Source organism: Aulonocara stuartgranti (assembly GCF_965226115.1).
Source record: "Aulonocara stuartgranti genome assembly, chromosome: 7".
NCBI classification, from domain to species: Eukaryota; Metazoa; Chordata; class Actinopteri; order Cichliformes; family Cichlidae; genus Aulonocara; species Aulonocara stuartgranti.
The window spans coordinates 51,270,450-51,293,803 of NC_138945.1; the positions used below are offsets into that span (position 1 = coordinate 51,270,450).

Below are 23,354 nucleotides of genomic sequence, written 5' to 3' on the forward strand. Positions count from 1 at the left end.
TATATATATAATTATAATATATATATAATTTTTTTTGACATGGGAAGAGGGTTGAGCTGATACGATTTACAGTACCACATCACATCAGGCCAGAGTCAAGACTGTTTTCAACAAAACAGAAAACATCACAAAACATTAAAAATGAAAAGAAAAGAGAGGAGAGATTCCTTGTATATGTCTCTTGAGGGAATCCATTTGTGACCCTGCTACTGCTTGTCAGAGGCAAAATGAAGCTTTTTAAAATTCCCTGGGTACGACTACTGTATTACATTATTGGTGATAAGAACAAATGTCCTGTTCCTTATTACAGGTCAAAACACAGCACAGAGCCCTGAAAGCGACATGTTCTCGAACGTATCTGATTTTTTCCCCACTTATCCAGCGTTGGGGACTAATTAAAAATCTCTCCTGCCCTGTTTGCTACTGCTGTTCACACTCTGGGAATAGGAGGGCAGCTCGAGGGAGACAGCAAGAGAGTGTAATTTTGAACCACTGCTGATCTCCAGGCCAATTATTTTACTTGGACTCATCCTGCTTCTCTGCTCCTAAAAGCGATGGCACAAGCTTGCTGGGACGCACACACACACACACACACACACACACACACACACACACACACACACACACACACACACACACTTAAACTTTAGCTATTGAAATGGGGATTAACTTGCTCTAACAACTCTACAAATTTGAATATTATTGCTGATAACTGAGGATGACGCTAGCAGGCCCCACTTACAGCACTTGACCACAGTTCTGTTAGGTTCCACTTAAACTTCATGAGACAGAGAGATGGAAAAACGAAGGCAACAGACAAGTCTAATAGCTGGCTTTTTTGTGTTTCTGTTGGTGTGTTTGTGTTGAGTCAGCCAACTCTTAATGATTAACAGTATGTGCTGTTAGCTTTCAGCGCACATGCAAAATGCTCCATGTATAAGCTCAGCAGCTGCCAGACTACCAGATGCAAGACTGGAACAGACAACCCCCTACCCACACCCCCCCCTACACCCACCAACCCCCCCACTGTACCTACCTTCTGTCCACCTGGTCGTCACACACTGTCACTCATATAAAAACTGGCACCGCTGCAGCTGCTTTGCATGCTTTTCTCCAAACACAAAGGACAGCATTTATGGATAGCCAAGAAAGTCGATCTCAGCAGCTTTGGGTAACAACTTTACCTAAACTATAAGAGGTAAAACAGTCAACTTTTTCCTAGTCTAATAGCCAGTTGATTTACCATTAATTTTGTAAAAATGACCGAAATTCCCCAGTTTTCATCTTCCTTCCTTCAGTTTCCATCTTCCTGTGATACTTAAATACTGATTGCTAAATTTACTTATTTTTTTCCACTTTTTTCTCTGAAACACAAACCAAGCGATTCATTCATCTGTTGATAAAGCAACAGGCAGATTCATCAATAATTAAATCAAATCTTTAGTTGCAACCACCTCTAAAGCAGTGTAATAATTGTTTCACTTTTTTGTCAATCCAAAATCCCACAAATAGGGGAAATAATTATTTTCTCCTTTCCTGAATTAATTTTTTTCTGAATTTAAAATCCAGAAAAACCCCCCAAATCACATAAAAGTTATAAATATATTTGCATGCCTTTGAGTGAAATAAATGTTTGATCCCACAAATTGGCTGTGTGCCCAGCACACGAGTCCACACAATCAGTTTCTTCCATTTCAACCTCACCGTGACCATAGGTAAGACCAAAGAGATGTCCAAGAATGTCAAGGACGCAATTGTAGATGTGCATGGAACAACATGTCCCTCCATCTCGAGCTCAATGCAAGATCTTGTCTCATGAAGTGAGGATAATCATGTCAAAGGTGGTGAATCAGCCCAAAACTTCCTGGGAGGAGCTTGTTATTGATCTGAAGGCAGTTGAGACCACAATCACCAAAAACACCATGGTAGCGCGCAGTGCCCGCAAAGTCTCCCTGCTCAAGAAGGCACATGTACAGGTCCGTCTTTGCCAGTGAACATCTAAATGATTCAGAGAAGGCTTGGGAGAAAGTGCTGTGGTCAGATGAAACCAAAATCAAGCTCTTTGGCATCAACTTGACCCCCTGTGTATGTAAGCTGAGTATGACCCAAACATTACCATCCCCACAGTCAAGCACAAAGGTGGAAACATTGTACTTTGGAGCCATCTTTCCACTAAGGGTGTGGGATGACTTCACCACACTGAGGTCAATGGATGCAACAACAACAGTCCACTGGCCACTTAAGAGCCAGAAGATAGGCTGTGGATGGGTCTTCCAGTAACCCAAAACATACTGTACTGCCAAGGCAACAAGAAAAAGCCCCTTAAGGTCGTGGCCTAGCTAATCTCCCGATCTCAATCCTAGAAAATCTGTGGAGGGAGACGAACTTAGAGTTGTGAACTGGCAGCCAAGAAACCTTAAAGGATTTATAGTTTCTGTAAAGAAGAGTGGGCCAGAATCCCTCCTGAGATGTGTGCAAAAGCAAGCACTAAGTCATGTTTCGCACAAATGAAATACTTATTTCACTCAATGAGGTGCAAATCAATTTATAACTTTTATTTAATGTGTCTTTGTTTTATGGATTTTTGGTTGAGATTCTGTTAAAATGAAACTACTATAAAAATTAGAAACTGTTCATTTCAGCAGGGGATCAAATAATTATTTCCCCACAACATTCGCCAAATCACTGGTTTTAGATCTGAGGGATAAATAAAACAAAGATTTAAATAAATAAATACCATACTGGTGGCGGTTTGAAATAATAATTGACAGTTTTTGCTATGAAATACACTGAGCGTTAACGTAAAAAGTGTGCAAGAGTTTCTTTTAGTAAGAGATAATCATGTCTTTTTTCTTAAAGAGCTGACAAAAAAAAGAGTTCATTATCCAGAAAGAGTATATCTCCATTTAACTGACATCACCGTCTTATTAAATGCAAACTGAGCCAAAAATTCTGTGATACACCTCAGTGATTACCCATTGCTCATTTAGCTGACTCTGATTTTTACATACCATGTGATCCTCTGGTTAAGCTTCTGTACATTATTGCTGACAGTGAAAGGGGTTTACTGATATTTCTTTTGGAAACATTTTCTGTTATGGCTAGTTACTTACAGTTGCCTGTTACCCATGTGGAATTTGGAGCACTTCGTATAAAGAGACTAATGGATATTATTTTGCGTCATATTGCTAATGAAGCTGATCTCAGGCAGCCCTAATAACGAGGAAGGTCAAATAGGTCAGTGGGTGATGTTATAGAAAACTGTCACAAACTTGTAATTTGATAAGTAAGGGTTTCACTCAGGTCTTTAGGCTCTTTGCCAAGGGATACGGATATGTGTAAATTAGCATAAAGACTGTGGCTGTTATGAAGGCATCCCTGATCCTCATTAATGCTTGTGTGAAGATGGAAAACCCTCATGTTTTGAAGTTTCAGCAGTTTATTTTTATGGCCTTACGTCCTTTTCCGACACTGTTTCAAGAAATCGCTTGTTTTGCAGAAAGGAGACCAAAAACATTTTGTATAAGATGTTTGTTTTTCATCGTGGCTGCAGAGGCATTTTTTCTGGTTTCAGTAGGTAACAAAAACATTCTACTCTAAGTGAGATGCTCAGCATCAACCTAAGCCATTACATAATCAGATTGTTAGCCACTCATATATTTTCTCTGACTACTTCACATAAATAAATCACCAAATAGATAACCCACAACTGTGTCTAACTGCTACTGAACACAAAGTGACACAGCAGTTTAATAAACATGTTATATCTAGAAATAAGCTTTTTTTTCTTATTTTTTTTCTTTAAATAGGCAAGCTTTCTCACTTGCGAGTACAGTTTATCCAGTTCATCTTGGATTTGTTTGGGGTACTCCAGGCCTTGGCAGATACTTTAGGGAATCAGTTAAACCCTATAAGCAGATAAATGCATCCATCTCTCTCTTCTGTAGAAGCAGCGATACATTCGTCTGTGTGGCTTTCCAGGCTTTCTTCAGCTGTTTCGCCTGATTCTGTTAGTCTGTGGGTATTTTGTGCTCATTAGAAAGGGGACAGTAGTCACTTCTAGCTACTACAGTATGGCTAGCCCACCAGTGATGCTGTGTTTGTGGTCCAGAGAGGGGTGACTGGGGAACATCTCCTCTGTACCATGTAAGGAAACCAGGTGTTGCTACTCTTCTGTTCATCCACTCACAGCATCATTCTGCCAGAAGGGAAAAAAAGACAAAGCATCAGGGTTCATTCTTAAGCTTGTAATATGTTTTCTGAATTTTCTGAAGCTTTCAACCGTATATTAACTTTTGTGTGGTAAGCCTCAAACTAAGTCCTTTGGCCATTATCAACATGGTGTTTTCAAACAGGATGTGATAAGGAGATCTGAAACCGAAGGAAACTGCATACTAGCAGTTTTAGATAGCGACTTGTCTGACACGAGAGATACCTGCAAAAAGATCATGTCGCATTAGCCTCCTTTTTATTCTAAATCGCAGTATTTACAGTATTTTTAGTCACTTAAAACTTCTGGTCAATGCCGTAAACTGAGTTCAGTTAGCATTTTCCCATAGAGTTCTCCATAACCGGGCAAATTTTGGAAACCAGCCCTCTGCTGGCCTTTACAATAAAATGCAGGTTAGAGGCGCTTCCACACTGGCTTTGCATTTCACACTAGACAGCTGTGCCCATCTTTTATACACTGTCTATGAAATCAAAAGAGCGGTAGGATCATTTTCTCAGCCTTTTTTCTTCCCAGCACCCTGCTGGCCATTAGAAAGGATTCAGTACACTCCCGTGCTGGCTTCAGTTTTCAGACCTGAAAGAGCAGTGCCAGTCACAACACCACCAAACACAATCTAAGGCAGTTTCATACAGAATGTCTGTTGGTGCTGGATGATGTAACCACATCTAGCTTTCCATTGGCTGTGGTTTCCAGTTTTCATTGTACTGGTTAAGTGGCTAGACACTGACTGAATGCCAGAGGAACATAACTCTAACTGTCTGGGAAACAGAGGTCATCTCAGGACTAAAACCTGGCTTTAGGAGAAAACAGAGAAAAGCACTGATTTTAAATATCAGCTATTATCCACCTGTTATCACATGACTAAATTTACATACTCAGGTCACGTGGTAACAACCAGACTTTATCCTTGGTAACTCTCACACGACACCCACTGATGAAGGCCAAGAGATGATTTAAAACAATGGAAAAACTAGCGAGTGAAGAAGATGGTATTTAGGATAGCAAACATGCTTACATATTTTAAAGATCTCATAGAACTGGAGCCCACAGAATAAAAAAATGGTTGATACTTTGTGGATATATTGTTGCTTTATCCTCTCCAAAAAGCCAATTTATAGCCCAGAGTGCACATGTCTGTATCATCAAATTCCAGAGTAGCCACAAAAGTTGTTTGGGAAAAACTGGCAGGATCCCGGACAACAGAGACTCAAAACTTAATACTTTTAGCTTCATGGATAAAATTGCCTCAGTGTGTGCTCTGTGTTTCATGGTCCACACTGATCTTTATATAACAACATATTGGCTTGAAAATGAGCTCAAGGCCAGAAAACACAAAAACTAATAAAATGGGCCAGCTCTGCTTTTCAAAAAGCAGCCAGCTTCACAGGAATATTTTACAAGTCTGTAATTCTTGTTAAGACTCCCACCACAGCTCTATGAATCACATCCACCAACTGAAAATAATTTCTGCTGCCCAAACAATACGACTGCACTTTAATGGGAAAAGAAAAATTTCCACTTTCCACACCTTAGCAGTGATTTACCCTCCATCCTTGTAGGGACACAGAAATATTCTTTTATCAACAGTGTGACACAGAGTGCTTTTGGTTCTTGAAGGATACTTGACTGCACTTTAGAGAAAATGCAAAGTAAATGTGTGAAAACACGTCTAATAAAAGATCACAAACACAAGCACAAAAATAAACACAGAAAGTTGCACCAACCCCATCTTGCTTTTGGCAGTGCCAGACGTCACTGCACGACTTTCAAAGAGCTAAACCTGCTCTTCTTCTCTTTTAGCAGAACTGTCTGTGCGTCTGGCTGTCTTTGTAGCATCTATGATGTTAATTAACTCACACCACATGGAGTGTGTTGCTTTAATTGGACAAGGTCTTGGCATGCTGCTCTGTGGACAGACAGGCCAGGAATAATTTCATAATGTACAATTACATTATTACCTCAGAAAAAGGGAACCAGTGAGTTCAAAGATGGATGTGAATATTCAGGAGACAGAGGTAGGCTTTGATCACACTGACAGAAAAAAAAAAGGGAAAAAATGTGAAATTCTGTTTTAGCCTTCTGGGTCTATCTGAGTGTCCTGTGCAGGCAGCACAGCAGGCGTTTAAGTGCAGGTGTCGGGCATGCCTACCTGTGACCGATCTGATGTAACAGACAGACTGCTCGAGTGGCGGAGGTGGCGTTTACTAGACTGGGCTATAACGCTGAGTCACTGGTGACTGACTGTAAGAAGCAGTGTTACAAAGGCTGGTGAGTCAACTATATATTGAATAGGCTGACAGATGCCACCTCACCTAGACCACTCTACCCATGGCTAAGCTCAGCTGGCCCAGTATGCTACCAGCCTTGAGTGAGTGGGAGGTTGCTGGCATGAGGTGCTGCTCTAAGTCGGTGCCAAGTGATTCATCGGCCACCAGGGGAATCTGTGTGACGTGTTCTGCTCAAGTGAAGTGGTGTCATTTGATGTTGCTCAACACCTCATTTCTCCCGCTTTAATCTATGACTTCTCGCTGATGCTCAGCATATATTAACCAGAGTTGAGTTATGTATTTTTAATTTTACCACCAAACACGAGCAAAAAAAAAGTAATAAAAAATCTGCTTTTTTTGCCTTCCCCAGATTGCACACTTATTTTTGCTGGGTAAGTCTTAATCAGCGCTGACTGAAGGCAAACTAAATCTATCTAACATATGCAGTAAAAAATGCCAGACTGAATGACAGGAGCAGATCACATTTGTTCCAATTATGAAGTGGGGAGCGTCAAAGTGAGTACACTACACAAGGAATGTAAAATAAGTGATGATATAGAAAATTCTCACTGCCACTTCTTTTAAATCTGCCTTCTAGTGTCATGATGCTGCTCAGTACCACTAACTGCAAGGAGGTGGACAAGCAGGCAAAAGGGGGATGTGCAGATACTGGGAAGCCAGCCAAAGCTTTAATGTCCTAATAGCTGCGGGTGGACAACCAAGCAGGGCTCTAATGCTGCTGAACTTCCTGGAAGGTTTCAGTGCTTTTAAAGGGCTACATGAGAGCCCTGCTAAGATGAGTGACGCCAAAATGTTTTTCTGTGGCAATGTGATATCTTAATGGGTTCCCAGTAGGTTTTGTCATCCTGGTCATATGAGCTCAAGAGCTACTTGATCTATGTCATCCAGGACACATTAACCGTCTCAGGCTCAAATTAAACTTTTTGTTGCTAATGCACAACCAAGTCCTGCAGTGGTACTTCTGAGTAAAAAATTAAAATATGCATGTGGGGTAATCAGGTTGTTAGTTTTTAACTGTTACAAATCTGCAACGCCTGCCTTGAGAGGGTTAATGTGAATGGATTTTAAACTGGATACTGAGTGCTAAATGGGAAAATCATTACCGCTATCTGGTAGCACATCTGTATGGTAAACATAAGACTACACCTTTATAGTTTAACCAAGCATAAAGAAAGGAAATGGGGAAAAAATGTTTCCCTGCCCAGATTATAAGTAGATGAGATAAGTAGATGATTTTTGTGCTCCAAGAGTTGTCAATGCTTCCTTCAGTTTTAAACAGCTCCATGTGATCATCTGCTGAGCCAGCTATGATAATTTAACCTCTATCGCCTGATGGTTTTAACTCATTCCACGACCACTCTGAGGCCTCCAACACCACCACCTTCTCCAGGTTCACGTCCTCGCAGGATGACCCCTCCTCTCAGTGTGAGAGCAGCAGAGTTAAGGATGACTGCTACTACTAAAGCTACTGTTGCAACGTGCATCAAGACAGCCACCATAGTTTAATAGGTCAGTTATGTATTTATTAGGTTGTTATTATTATTATTTTATTACATTTATATGTATATACATATACATTTAACTTTTATAGTATTTTTTTTTATTTTAATTAGGTCTAATCATTGTGTATAAAGATTAATCAGGTGACCATTTACGAATCTTATTTATATGTTCCTCTTTGACCTAAACACAAATATTTGAATGATTTTTGAGAAATCATGATTTCATTTTCAGCTCATCCACCCGAAGGACTAATGAGCTGGGAAGACGTCCGTCATCCATCCATCTGTCAATAATCTACAAGAATTGCTGACATTATGAGTGAGGATTTAATCAAACCTATGCACAATGATCACCCTCGAGGTCAGGGTCATATTTGTCGTTCTCAGTGGATTTGAATTCTCATTAGTTTGTGCAGTACAGCCAGCCAATGATAGGAAAACTTATCACTGCTTTCTGTATTTCACACATTATAATAACCTGTAAATTACAATGGATCGTGTGCCAGATGAGCTGCATCAGTGATGTTCTAGTTTTTTTCTATTTTTTTCTCATTAGCTGAGCGAGTCCACAATCTTTTAAGTGCAGAAAGACTTCCTTGAACTCCCCAGGCCAGTAGATATAAGACACATAAAGGTACAAGCCAAACAGCTCCTACATAAATGTGTTTTTTATCAAGCTAATGGACAAACTATAACTGCCCATCCTATTCAACACTAGGATAAGCACTTGAACAAATAGCGTGTAGAAAAACAAAGAGTTTGCAATAGTGTTTTTCACAAATCCGTTGTTTCCACTGAGTGACATTACCCTGTGAGTAAACTCTGCTTGGAAACAAACAGTGTGCCCCCCCTGTAATGATAATCCATGACTCCTGGTGTGGCAGGCTGATCATTCGTCTCTCACCTGGATCATACATCGTTAGGTGAAGAAAGAGACAGTTATGTTTTTGTACTTTATTCAAACCGAAGTGAATACGTGAATATGAGATTTTAATAAAGGGCATCCACCGAGGAAAAGTAATAACAGTTTCTCAGGCCGCCCACGCTGAACCCTGAGCAGATCTGCAGCAGCACATACCAGCCTGCTTATGTGCAACGTGGTAAGCAGGATTCCCACACGCTGAGTGCAAAGCTGCGCTCTCTCCCCCTCTCGCTCTCTCTCTTTAAGACCTGACTTGCCATCAGGACCTGCTTTGCTGCATGGGTTACCATTTGTGCTGGATTCCAAAGTTGCTGCGCGACTGGGTTGTTTTTAGATGCTGCTGGGCCTGTAATGGGACTTGACCCGATCTCTGGTTGTTTACATTTGGCCAACAGATGTCCAACTAAGTGGACCCAGTTTTCTGAGCCATTACTCTGCATCCTCTCTGGGGATAAAGATCTGTACCCCCGCAAATAAAACCCAGCTAATGACGCACCGTGTGGGCAACGTCAACTGCGGTATACACACAGAGAGAATCGCCCATAACGGTTACTTAACACATTTAGGAAAAAGTGTAAGCGTTATCTGGATTCTCAGAAGTGTTTCATTGTGTGAAACTTTCCCCCTCCCCCCCAAAAAACTATTCTGATCTTGCCCCAGAAACTGCTCGTGACTGAATTTATCTCGCAGCATCTGTCACTTTATTATTGATGTCAATGATTATGCAAGAACATATTTAGCTCATGGTAAATTTTGTCCTGTTTGTAAAAAATGCGGTTACATTTTTTTCTTGGTATTTTTAGATAGAGATCTTACAAAAGATGATACCAAAACACTATCAGTCCTAAAGCAGTTCCCATTACTCATCACAATGAATTACTATGAACTTATCTTGCTCTCATTTTCCGAGCCCACTTAGTTAATGAGCAGTTTGCTGCTATTTCAAACACCTTTTTTTTTTTTTTAAAAATCGACTTCCTCTGCCTTAATGCTGGCTTCTCGCCAGTGCAGGTCAACCTCACTAGTCAAGGATTGATGAGTCCTATCATACTGAACTGACTTCACGTCTAATGAGGAGGCTCCGCGGATATGTTCAGTCTTAGTTAACCACGTTTATACCAGCAGAGCAGCCCCAGGATCCCTCTGCAGCATCTCAGCTCGTCTATCTATGGCTTCTACAGTCCACAGTGCTTCTTAAAGCCATTTGTCAAAACTCTACCCACATTAAATTATCATGACCCGAGAGAGATGTCTACCTCTAGGAAGAGACTGAGCCACAATCAGAGACAGATAGGGTGCACGGTGTCTGGAGACGCGCAACCGGATGAAAAATCGACTGCACAAAAATGTACGGTTGTTCAGGCTGCGCTCTGCGATTGTGCAGCTATATTCTGAAAGTTTAAACAATGTCTGGCAGAAGAAGAAAGGTTCCCCGCAGCTATGGCGTGTTACAGGTCACTCCTGGCATCATAAATCATCGCGTATGTTCTAACAGCAATCACATGCAGCCTAACACACCTTCAGACGCCTGTGACTGCTCTCAGCGGTAATAAAAAAGATACGCTGAACACATAGCAGATGGTGTTTTGCCGCAGAAACTCCACAAATGATTTCTAATGCGACTCACAGTCGACTCATTCAAGTTAAATATGAGCTAGGAGCCCCAGGCGGGCACTGCAGCTTTCACATTATCCTGTTCTTTTCTATTCATTAATAATGATAGCTCCCTAATGAGTTGGTCAGACTTAAAACCAAGAAATATCTCTCACCCAAATTCCTCCTATAAAATAAAAGAAAAAAAGGTTTATGTTGACACAGAGTGCAGCTATTTTGAGATGAACGACGCATACAGATCAGACGCTTTGCAGAAAATGATTCACTGCTGGGCAGAAGGGAGTGGAGCTCTAAAAGTTCTGTTGAAGTCTGTAACCCAGTGAATTGACAGTTGGTAATACCACTGGTCGGATCTAATCGCGAGTGTGCTATCTATATCTTTGTGTTTACAGTGCGCCCCTAACGAGCGACTCTAGGAAATTAGGATCCGGAATGTTTGAGCTTCCTTGCTGCTGGCTTTCGGGAAAGTATGCTAAAAATGTTTTAATTTGTCCTGCTAGACACAGTTTCCTTGCCATGTTGCTGTCTGCAAACAAAACAATGAGCACAAAAGAAAACACGCAGACAAGAAAATGAGAGGCAGAATTAAAGGAACGATTTTTTAAAGGGTCGGCCGACTTTGGTTCTTAGCATCTGTAGCTATTAATGCTTTATTTTGTCAAACAAGCAAGAGGGTCTCTACTGCATATTTGCTTATCAGAGCAGAACAAGTTATTTTGTATAATAGGCAACAAATGGTTACGTAACACTTCCTACTCTATGGCGTCAAATGAGGGTATCACTGTTTCTGAACTTCTGTGGTATAAATATTGAATTTTTCACTACTTGTAATTCTGTTTTTCTCTTTTGACTGGAGACAGATAATTTTAGTAGTTGCAGAAATGCATCTGTCTATGTCCATGGCATCGAAGTTGACAGCTGTCATGTGACGGGCAGTGACTCACCATGCGGTGGATGTGTTGTAGGGCAGGAGCGTAGGGCTGTGGCTCTCCCCTCTGAGGCTGTGTCTGGGCTGGAAGTGGGTGGGGACCATGGGCTGCGCTTGAGCCTGGGCTTCGCTCTCCTCCGGCATGGACCTGTGCCACTGACTCCGAGCCTTCTTCAGCCAGCGTCCTCCAAGACCCCATTTCTCCAGGTAGATCCGGCACAGCTCGTAGTTTATGGCTGAGTAGTAGAGAAAGTCCAGAGCCAGCAGCACCATCACAAAGAAGCCGTAGATCCACACACCGACCAGGGCTGTATAATTACTGCAAGAGACGCAGACTGGGAGAATTAATGCTGGATAATCTGAAAAAGATGATGATAAACACTTTTCATATCCTCAGAACCATCATCTAGTTACCCTTACACTGGGCTTAAATCCCAAAAACAACGATAGTGCCTGCCAGGTGTGAATGTTTGCTGTTTATGTGGCAAGACCAAGACATTTATCAAGTCCTCCCTTGATAAAAACTTAAAAAAATAAATATAGGGGGGGGGGGGGAAACACCATCTGTTCCATTTACTGCTTCTTAAATACTGCTTCCTAAATTGGACAAAGAATTTCATTAGCACAAGAGAGTTTTATACGTCTCGTTTTGGCTCTTACATAGTTTTCTCTAAAAATCAGCGCTCTTATTTTTCCACCTCTCATAAATTTTCTTCATGTATTACATGATCCAGCTGGATTTATGTGGGGTGCATTTGAACTTTTTGTTTTAGTCCACCCACATCCATAAAGTATAACAAGGTGAATGAGCAGAAAGGGCTTCAGAAAATAGCTTCCTGAGAGGTTGGGAAAGCAAAATTTACACACATACACAAAAAAATAAAAATAATCTTGTGGTGTCACATTGCTGCTTAAATGCTCAGGGCATGTAGGGTGGAAATATTACACATGTTCACGCACTGAATAAATATTCTGACTCTGAGAGGCAGAGATGACACAGGGTGTTACTTCAAAATAGAGATTTATTTGGAGTGAAACCATTCTTTTAGTTATGCCTTAATATGCAATTAGTGTGACTCCACTGATTAAAGCCCTTAGAAAAAGTGATATTTGAGTGGTTGTAATTCAGTAAATCAACTGAATCCGCTTCTGTCTGGAAACGATGCAGCCTTAGGGGTGTTTATCTGAATAAACTGCTTTAAAACAAACACCGAAGCTGCTTGAATGAATACCATGTCAGTAAATGCTTAACTGCATTTACCTTCCCTCACCTCTGCATCAGAGGCATTTACCTGCTATAATTTAGTTTGTATGTGTTCTAACAGACTAAAAATGCAGGGATATATTTGAGTCAGTCTGATCGCAGAGCAAAGAACGCAGATTGTGCACTGTTTTTAGCGAAACTGATCAGAACCGCACCGCTAACACCAACGCCATTCAATATTAATCACAGCTTTCCCAGAGACAGCAGATTGAAAGGATTATCTGTCAAATATATAACAATATTTGATGTTTTCCTGTGAATTTCTTGGACATTTACTCTAAGATGACTTCTCCATATGTTTCAGATCCACGATATTTCAGCTGCTCTGTTACTTTATAGGAGACGGCGCACAACATTGTGACAAAACCCTTGGAGTCAAAATGCCTTTAGTTTGACCTCAAACTCAACTCTAATCCCATTTTAACCATGAAGTGTAAGAAGGGAGCGCAAACAAAACAGTGAAGAAGGCGCAGCAGCGCTTCTTCTTTCTCAGGAGACTGAAAAGATTCGGCATGAGCCCCCGCATCCTCAGGACCTTCTATCGCTGTGCCATTGAGAGCATCCTCACTGGATGCATCACCACCTGGTATGGCAACAGCACCGCCTACAACTGCAAAGCTCTCCAGCGAGTAGTGCGGTGCTCTGAACGGATAATTGGAGGTGAGCTTCCCTCCCTCCAAGACATCTACAGGAAGCGGTGCCTGAGGAAAGCGGGGAGGATCATCAAGGACTCCAGTCACCCCAGCCATAAACTGTTCAGACTACTTCCATCAGGAAGGAGGTTCTGCAGCATCCGGTCCCGTACCAGCAGACTGAGAGACAGCTTTTTCCATCAGGCCATCCGACTGCTGAACACGTCATAGACACCTCAGCTTCACTACTGGAACTTCAACATTATGCACTCCACACTGTATATAAATGCCACTTGTTTTGCACATATTCAACTCTGTATATTTTATATATTTTATTATTATTATTATTATTATTATTTTATTTTATTTTTTTACTATTTAATTTGTAAAAATGTGTATACACACACACACACACACACACACACACACACACACACACACACGTAGGAAAATATTTAGTATACACATCCAGAAATGCATACACTATTATATATTGTACATATATTTATTAGTTTCAGGTTGGCCATTCTTGTATTTTGCTCGTTTGTGTTGTTGTGTTTGCACATCTCTGTTGCTTGTGGGGCTCGCACACAAGAATTTCACTCGCATGTGCTGTGCCAGTGTGCCTGCACATGTGATGTGACAATAAAAAGTGATTTGATTTGATTTGATTTGATTTGAATTATGGCCAGTTTAACTCGCTTGGCCAGCAGTAAATATCAAGCCTGCAGTCTTATTGGCCACTGAGCCAAGATAAAAGAGAGGCCCAACAGGCCATCTGACACTAAAAATGAAATATCATGACCTGCTGCAGGGCACTGTGTACCGTTTGAGACAGAGGCATGCTGGGAGGGCATTAGTACAAAGAGCTGTGGTTTTGTCACCCAAGCCTCCCACTGGGTGCTCCCACAGAAGAAGAGGGACATTTTTCTGTGTCCTTCACTCAGTTTAAATCTGCTTATACTCCACGCCATAAGCACTTCTTTCAGTTTAGTTGTCCTCTGTGAGAAATCTGTCATATCTTGGCATGTGTGCAGTTTTTTTTTTTAATAATGCCACACTGATACAGCTCTGCAATTTTACACAGACTTTTACTTTGAAACAGTCTAGGACTTTATAGACTCTATATGCTTAATAGCCAGCACTTAACCCCCGGCTTTGCAAAGGGTTTCATGTGGAGGCGTCATACTCAAAACACATAGGCTGCTTTTAGCATCTGCTCTCCTCTGTGGTGGTATTGAATACCGCTTCAGGTGTAGGTCAGTGTCAACAAGGTCTCTGAGCACGATACCATCAAGAAGGTCTGGAGACCAAAACAAGCTGGTTTCATATGATCTGAGATAAATTTATCTGTCGCTGTAGCAACTCACATACAGCTCTCCCAAGATTCAGCGAAGCCAGTTTTCACTAATTAACTGTGACATGCAGGTTATCTTTTGGTATTGTTTGTTTCGTTTTAGTAGGATACTACTTAATGGTGTGGGTATTTTTTTTAAATAGTTTGATTTGTATTGGTTTTTATTAACTCTCCTCTCTCGATTCGGGTTGGTGGATGATGGTGTTTTCATGAAGTACACATGAGGATACTCCACCTGACTTTCATTTTTCAGTCAGGTGATTGGGCTGTACCACTGAGGATAGAAGAAGGAATGGGATGATTTCTGTCTTGGGCTTTTGTTGAAATGCTTTTGTTATTATTTAAATGTCTGTTATAGTATTAGGATGCTCATGTTATTTAATGTAGGAGTTTTTTTCTGTGAATAAATTGTAAATATCTCTAGGTTTGACCCCCATGATTACAGCGGAAAGAAAGTATAAGTTAGGGTTATTCAGGGTTGTTGGGGGATTTGATTTTTGTGGACTGGAGTCACTGTTAGGTTCTCTAATGTCCCTCTGTTTGTAAAGTTTTTGGTAAAAAAATCAGTCAGAGCTCTGCTCTTGCACTTGATATAATCTCCATACACTTCAAACAATGTAGTTACTGCCCTGAAAAAGGATTGTTTTCCCCATAAAACCCTACAAGTGTGTTTCATGTTTTAAATACAGTCAGCCGAGGGTATGTGAGACATGTTTAAAATATTTTAAAACCCGAGCCTGTGCTTTTTGGTCACGTGGTACGCCCGCCCAAGATGGCAGCTTAAGTTGGAGACGCGCACTCCTCTTCCCCCGAAACCTCGTTAAAAATAGGTCAGAGCTGGTTATTTGTCTTATTTGGGATCTGCCCTGGTAAATTCAGTGGAAGGAGTCAGAAGAATCATTACGTTTTACGCAACGATTCGATTATGCCGCGAGGAAAAACACACAACACTCAGGCTACTTCACTAACTACTATGGCGGAGACACCTGATGGAGTCGATGCCAGGTGTCCTTCCCAAGATGGTGTGGCGGCCGAGCTGACTTCTATAAGATCTCTGCTTGAGCAGGTAGCACAAGACATGACGGCGGTGAAAGGTGGTATCGAGTCTCTCAAGGAAGCTGTGAACAGTTTGGGTGTGAGAGTGGATGAAACAGAGACAAGAATTTCTCGATTGGAGGACGAAGAGGCTAAAGCCAGCTCAATATGTAAGATCTTGAAGATACAGAACCAGCGGCTGCAGGAAAAAGTAACGGCGCTTGAGGGTTCCTCACGGCGCCAGAATATTAGAATATCGGGTATTAGAGAAGGATCCGAAGGCAGTAATATTGAGGATTACGTGAAGAATCTGCTGTCTGAAGCTCTGGACATTGAGATGGGAGATTACTACGAAATAGATAGAATCCATCGAGTGGGGCCAGCTTTTCCGAAGCCCACTGCGGACTCCAGACCGAGACACATTATTGTTCGCTTCCTACGGGATAAAGCCAAGATGTCCGTGCTGGCGGCTGCCAGAAAAAAGGGGCAGATCGTTTGGAAAGGCATGAGAGTTCTTTTTTTCCAGGATTACGCTCAGGAGGTACAAGAAAAACGCAGGAAGTTTGATGAGGTGCGCCGCTTGTTGCAACAGTACAAGATTGGCTATTCTCTTCGTTTTCCGGCTGTTATGACTTTTTCAGTGGATAACCAGTATCATCAGTTTTCCAACCCAGCTGAGGCTAAGCAATTTCTAAGCGGCCTGGATTTGGTTAACATTCCGGGTGATGTAGATTAAGAGGATTTGATAAGCTATGGGTTGGTTTACTTCTGAGGGGGGGGGAGACGTAAGGAGGGACACCATCTGGGAATTTTTTTTGAGTGCCACGGACCTGCGATTTTTTATGTTTTCATGTTCTTTTGTTTTTTTTGTTTGTTTTTTTTTTTTTTTTTTTTTTTTTGTTTTTTTTTCTCTTTTCTCGTGTTTGGTTTTGTTGTTGGTTTTGATGGTATGGTACCAACTGTCCTGTATAGACCTAATTTTTGGATCATTGGGTTGTCTCATGTTACTGGCTCTAAGAGTTGTTATATGGGTAAATGGGATATTCCTCTGGATAAATTTGTATAATAATTCGGCTCACATGGTGTTATGGAGTTATGTAAAATTGTGTCGTGGAATATAGCGGGTTGTCATAATGTTATTAAAAGGAAGAAAATCCTCACATATCTGAAACAGAAAAAGACTGATATAGCCCTGATTCAGGAGACCCATCTTGATGAGGCCGAATCATTAAAGCTTAAAAGAGACTGGGTGGCGCAAGTTTATTTTAGTGCATTTTCGGCTAGAAAAAGAGGGGTGGTCATATTGATTAGAAGAAACTTGGATTTTCAGGTCTTTAAGCATTATACAGATCAGGAGGGTAGATGGGTGGTTTTGGATGCATGTTTACAGGGGCGGAAAATGACATTGGTCAATATATATGCTCCTAATTCTCCTCAGCCACAATTTTTTCATGAAGTCTGTAACATGGTGCGGACTATAGGTAACACACACATTGTAATTGGGGGAGATTTTAACCGGGTCAGGGATGTCTTATTGGATAAATCTTCTTGTACTGGACTAAGCAAGGACCCAACAAACGCTGCGGTGGACGTGATGTCAGAGGAACTGAGTCTAGTAGATATATGGAGACTTCTTCATCCTCAAGAAAGAGATTATACCTTTTTTTCGCATCCTCACTCAACCTACTCCAGGATAGATTACTTTTTGGTGTCCCGTTCTTTGGCAAGTCAAACTATTGGGTCCTCTATTGGTAACATTGCTATATCGGATCATGCTCCCATTGACCTTGTTCTTACTGACACTGATAATATTAAACCGTCACCTAGGTGGCGCTTGAATAACTCAATACTGAAGAATAAGGGTCATTGCGAATGTATAAGGGAAATGATAAAGGAGTTTTGGTTGTACAATGAGGGCTCTATTGACGACGTTGGAATGACCTGGGATGCTTTTAAGGCCTATTTGAGGGGGCGCCTTATTCAATATTGCTCCTTGATTAAAAAAGCTGAGAGGGATAAGCTGATGAAGTTGGAACAGGATATCAAGGAGCTTGAAAAACAACATATGTTGCTCCCAGAGAGGGACTTATGGAACAAATTAATTAAATTTAAATTTGAGATGAATAGCATATTGGAGAAAAAAGTGGAATATGCAATGTTTTGTCTAAATCAGAAGTACTTTGAACAAGGGGAGAGAACAGGTAAAATGTTGGCACACAGGGTTAAGCAGATAAAATCTAGTAACCTTATACCATCTATTTTTGATCCTAGTAATAATAATAAGTTGACTACTAGTAAAAAAGAAATAAATGATATTTTTACTAAATATTATCAGGAGCTGTACACTTCTAATGGACTGGTGGAGGAACAGAGGCTGTCAGATTTCTTCTCTTCTATTAAAATTCCCAGCCTGTCGGAAGATCAAAGAAGTATATTAGAAGGTAAGATTACATTAATTGAAGTTAAGCAGGCAATCGGCAGCCTTAGAGTGGGTAAATCTCCAGGTAATGATGGATTTCCATCAGATTTTTATAAGGTGTTTGTGGACGAACTAGCTCCAAGACTACTGTCGGTATATCAAGATGCGTTTCAAAGAGGGAGACTACCGTTTAGTATGCGATCGGCAGTGATCACGTTATTACATAAAAAAGGGAAAGACCCACAGCATTGTGGGAATTATCGCCCAATTTCATTAATTAATGTGGATGAAAAAATTATTTCTAAGATATTAGCTTTTAGGCTTGAAAAAGTTCTTCCGTATTTGGTGCATAGGGATCAGGTCGGTTTTGTGAAAAATAGAAGCTTTGCGGATAATCTACGTAGGATATTGCATATACTCTGGAAGAGCAGGACTAAGCTAGATCCTGTCGTTGCCTTCTCTTTGGACGCAGAGAAAGCTTTTGATAAAGTTGAGTATCCTTTTCTGTTTCATACCTTGAAGAGATTTGGTTTCGGTCCCTTTTTTAGGCAGTGGATTCAGGTGGTATACACAGATCCAATGGCTACAGTTATTACCAATGGGATAATGTCACCCTCATTTTCGTTAAGTCGGGGTACTAGACAAGGTTCACCCTTATCACCTCTCATTTTTGCTCTGTTTTTGGAGCCTTTAGCCATAGCTTTACGTGAATGTAAGAAAATTAGAGGGGTGGATTTGGGTCAAGAAGAACATAAAACTTTTTTGTATGCAGATGATATTTTACTGATTTCAACTAACCCAGAACAGGCCGTTCCTGCAATTTCCTCAATTATTGATTCTTTCTCTGTAATTTCTGGATACACTATAAATTGGTCTAAGTCTGAAGCTATGCCTATTTCTAAATTGTGTCCGCCTGTTATGAGGAGTTCATGGCATTTCAAGTGGATGCCCGAGGGTCTGACTTATTTGGGGATTAAATTGACCCCTGGTTTAGACAACATAATGAAAGTAAATATTTCCCCAGTGATTCAAAACATCCGTTCGCTGTTGCAGAATTGGGTTAAAATAAATCTGTCCCTTTTGGGCAGAATTAATTTGGTGAAGATGATTATTGCCCCTAAACTTCAGTACTTTCTTCACATGTTACCGATAGCAGTCCCACATAATTTGCTAAAGCTTTATAATACATGTGTAGAGGGTTTTGTGTGGGCAGGTAAAAAGCCATTGTTCAATCGGTCTAAATTATATGCTGCTAAAGAGAGTGGTGGGTTGGCATTGTCTAAGATGGTCTGGTATCATTATGCTTTCTCCCTCTCTCAGTTAGTTAAGATACATAATTCCTCTACTGATAAGCCATCATGGGTTGGGATTGAGGAAAGTCTTGTGGCCCCTTCGTCTTTAGAGGCCTTCCTTACTCAGAAGGGAAGGCCAGTACCGTTTAAAGATCCAGTACTGTCTTTCATGCAAGAGACCTGGCTTAGAGCTCACCAATATACCAACAGCAGCCCTTATCTCACCGCTAGAGCCTCTATTTGGTATAATAAGAAAGTATTAATAGGTAAGAAACCGGTCTGGTGGGAGGCCTGGGCTAGGACAGGTATTAATCAGATGGGGGACCTATTTGGGCAGACTGGCATGAAATCGTTTGCAGAAATCAGACGAGAATTCAATTTGGATCCAAGGGAAATTTGGAGGTTTTTTCAAATAAGACATTGTATTAAAGCCATTTTGAAAAATAATCTAGACCCTCCATCTAGTGTTCAGAAGATGTTTGCAACCCCTGACAATAACAGAATCAGGGCATCTAAATTTTATGGGAGCTTCAGAGAGGCACACGCTCCCAGTTTGGGGGGACTGAGGCGGTGTTGGGAGAAAGATCTGGGTATCCAGATCTCAGAGGACAGTTGGAAGATGCTGATCTCATCATGGTATGTTTGCTCACCTGAAACACAGTCTCAACTTATCCAGTACAAGTTGCTTCACAGAAACTATTGGACACCCAGTAAATTAGTCAGGTTGAAGCTCGCAGATAAAGACATTTGTTGGAAATGTCAGCAGGAAGTCGGGACTCTAGTTCATATGTTGTATACATGTCGGAAAAATGATTATTTGTGGGATGGGATCATCAACTTGGTGAATGATATTTTTAAACTTAATCTTTCTAAATCTCCAGCTATATGCGTCCTGGGCCTACTACCTGACGATAACATTCTCTCAAAAAAACAGAGATTGTGGATGCGTCTGGCTTTTATAACTGGTTGCAGGGTAATTCTTAGGCATTGGAAGTCATCCAGCCCCTGTTCTTTCAAGGAATGGACCGAACAAATGTCTAGGATGGCATCATATGAACGGGTTATGTATAGAATGAAGGGAAGAGAAGATATTTTTGAGCAGGTCTGGGGTCCCTTTTTGCGGTACATTGACAATGTCTCTTAGACATTATGATAAATGGTCTCTTAGAGGGAGATTTCATGTGTCATTGGTATTTTGGTTGTTGTCTTTTTTTTTTTTTTTTTTTTTTTTTTTTTTGCACCAGGGGGTTTTACCCTTATTCGTTTCTGTTTTTGCTGATGTTCTCCAGGAGGCGGTGTATTATTTTGTTTCTCCTGGGTTTTATTTATTTTATTTATTTATTTATTTATGTAATTTTTTTTTTTTTTTTTTTTTTTTTTTTTTTGTGTGTTGTTTGTTTGCTTGTCTTAGTTTGTTTGTTTGTTTAGAAATGGACAGAGAACTGACAGTATGATTATTGCAGTTGTATATTTATTTATTAATGTTTCTGTCCATCCAAAAATATTAATAAAAAAAAAAAAAAAAAAAAAAATATTTTAAAACCCTCACAGCCTGAATTAAAATTCTGCACATTAAGCTGCTAAGACTTGCAATTTTTTTCTTTGCAAATGCAACTTTTGCCTGAAGTTCACGTTTACTACTACCACAGGTCCTATTGGGCAATTATAATGCCTGATAGCGAACAGCGTGACAAAACTCATAATGGTAACAAAAACACACACACACCTAAAACAAGAGGTCAGAAACAGACTCTGATGGAAATATGTATAAAACTCCATGTATTTAGTCCTTGTCCATATGTGTCTTGTGCAGCCCATTTCTCATCAGTATGCCATGATTCCCAATATTTGACTTTGTTAAGATGGGCAATGTTCGAACTGGTAACCCTTGAGTAGCATTGGGCATCTAGGCCTGAAGATGCTAACTGTGATGTTTTATTTAATCTCTTTTCTAAACCAAGAAAAAAAGGAAAAATATGACAGTGCAGATTTTTGTCTCAGAAGATTCACAGTGAAAATCCATTTGACTCAAATGGCATCTTAAACGATTACTCACTTGTGTGCATAACCATCAGGGGTGGTGGTGAGGTTGACCTGCATGACCAACTGGAACTCAGTCTCGTTGCAGCAGTACTTGAAGGCGGTGTTGTTGTGGTGGCAGCAGAACATATAGGTCTTGTTGTCTGAGAGGCGTGGGCAGTGAAAGCCAAAGTGGTACCGCCCTTTGTGGTCAGAGTAAGGTTCACACACTCGGTAATGAGCAGAGAGGGCTGCAGTGGTGGGAAACAGGGGGAGAGAAAAAAAAAAAAGAAACCGTAGATGTAATATTCAGGAGCTAAACAAAGGACTCATGACCTTTGAGGCAGAATTTGTGTTTGTCTCCCAGTTCTGAAAATGACAACAACAGGAAGCACCTACAGCATCCAAACTGCAAAAACATAATCGTGAATGCTTGTTTTCTTTGGAGGCCTCTGAAGATACACGAGTGGATTGAATTCGGTTAATACCTCTGGCGAAGGACAAGCAACACAAAACACGGTGTACTTGCAAAAATAATCAGAGAGTAGATATTAAATTATGCATGCAGGCGCATGATGGCAAAAGCAGTCATTTTTATTCTTGAAGGAACACAGAGACTATCAAACTGATTAGCTAATCATTCAAACCAGACGGCATCGTCTTATTTTCTTCATGTCGTCACGCCATCCAGAGATTTCATAGGAGCTTACTGAAGTATGAGCTGGAAGTTATGGAACCTAATGGCACTTGTTGCAGTAGTGGATTCTGACACATCAGTGAGTAAACTAGAAAATGTGTAGGTGGTGGTGGCAGACTCGCAGCTTGATTTCTTGTCTTTACCTACAAGTTTCTTGAGGCCACAGAGTTTAGTCTCTGACGGCCCGCTTACTTTTATCATCACGTCTAAACCCAAAGTTTTCCCCAAGAGGGATAGCGGCGTTTTTCTTGTTACTAGTCCAACAAGCAAGTTCTCTGCTTGTTTCACAGAAGAGGCTGATGTCAGGTGGCACATGCTATTACAATTTAGCCTGAATACAGCATTACTCTACCGGTTTAATAAGAGAGATCTGAGTGTGCCAGGTGTGCTCCGGTATACTGGACATCTTTGATAACACCCAAGCGTGATACAAACATAAGGGTGGCTTCTGTGCGTTTGTATGGAAACAACAAACATACTTCTCAGATTACTTGACAAAATGAGTATATAGCACGCTGCTTCCCCTAGGCTGACCGCCTCGCTTCATCCTCCCTCCAAAAGAAGGATCCCCTCTGTTTTTTGTGATTGTGTGTCTGAGTGTTTTTCTATTTTGTCATTCTATTTATAGGTGAACAAAGAGTTTCACTGTGAACCTGGTGCCACCTAACTATATGGTTTTAAACACTGTTGTTTAATCTTGGACCGGTTTCACTTTTATTTAACTCACAGTACAGTATCATAGGTTGTGTTTTTTTAATGCAGTTTTTGTTCTGCACATACACAATACATGACTTAAAAAAAGAATTTCAGTAAAATGGGGTAAATTTCAGAAATCTGAACAGAAATTAATCAAAGCCAAAGTCATCCTGAAAAGTATAACCAGTCATTTGGGCAGATGAAGCCATACGGGTGGAAACAGTCAGTTCTTTATGCAGCTTCATGCAGTCCTCTGGCTTATTTGCATTCAGCCAGAACTACGCTTACGAGTCCCTGCAGCTTTAGGGGAAAGTGAATGTGTTACTGTCTCGTGGGGGGAAATAATAATGTTTCCAAGATGGATTCTGGCAACCAGTAAGGATCAAGTAAAAGAAAAAAATCACAAGAATTGCAAACCAAACTCTAATAATAATAAATAACCTATCTATTTATAAAGC

The 23,354-nt window shown here is 40.7% G+C and overlaps 1 protein-coding gene across 9 annotated transcripts in view; it reads right to left on the reverse strand.

Annotated features, from left to right (window-relative positions):
- Nucleotides 1–1,027: 1,027 nt before the first annotated feature.
- shisal1b (shisa like 1b) overlaps nucleotides 1,028–23,354 on the reverse strand; it is a gene marked incomplete at its 3' end in the record, with an annotated part of 116,795 nt that continues 94,468 nt past the window's right edge. For 8 of the 9 annotated variants that reach the window (XM_082539781.1, XM_082539777.1, XM_082539780.1 and 5 more), the window contains 2 exons: nucleotides 21,541–21,754; nucleotides 11,498–11,804 (listed from right to left, as the gene is read on the reverse strand). In XM_082539781.1, the coding sequence (XP_082395907.1) occupies nucleotides 11,498–11,804; nucleotides 21,541–21,754 (521 nt within the window). Of the gene's footprint in view, nucleotides 4,199–11,497; nucleotides 11,805–21,540; nucleotides 21,755–23,354 lie in introns of those variants that run through there. The other variant, XM_082539782.1, reaches the window with a different exon arrangement.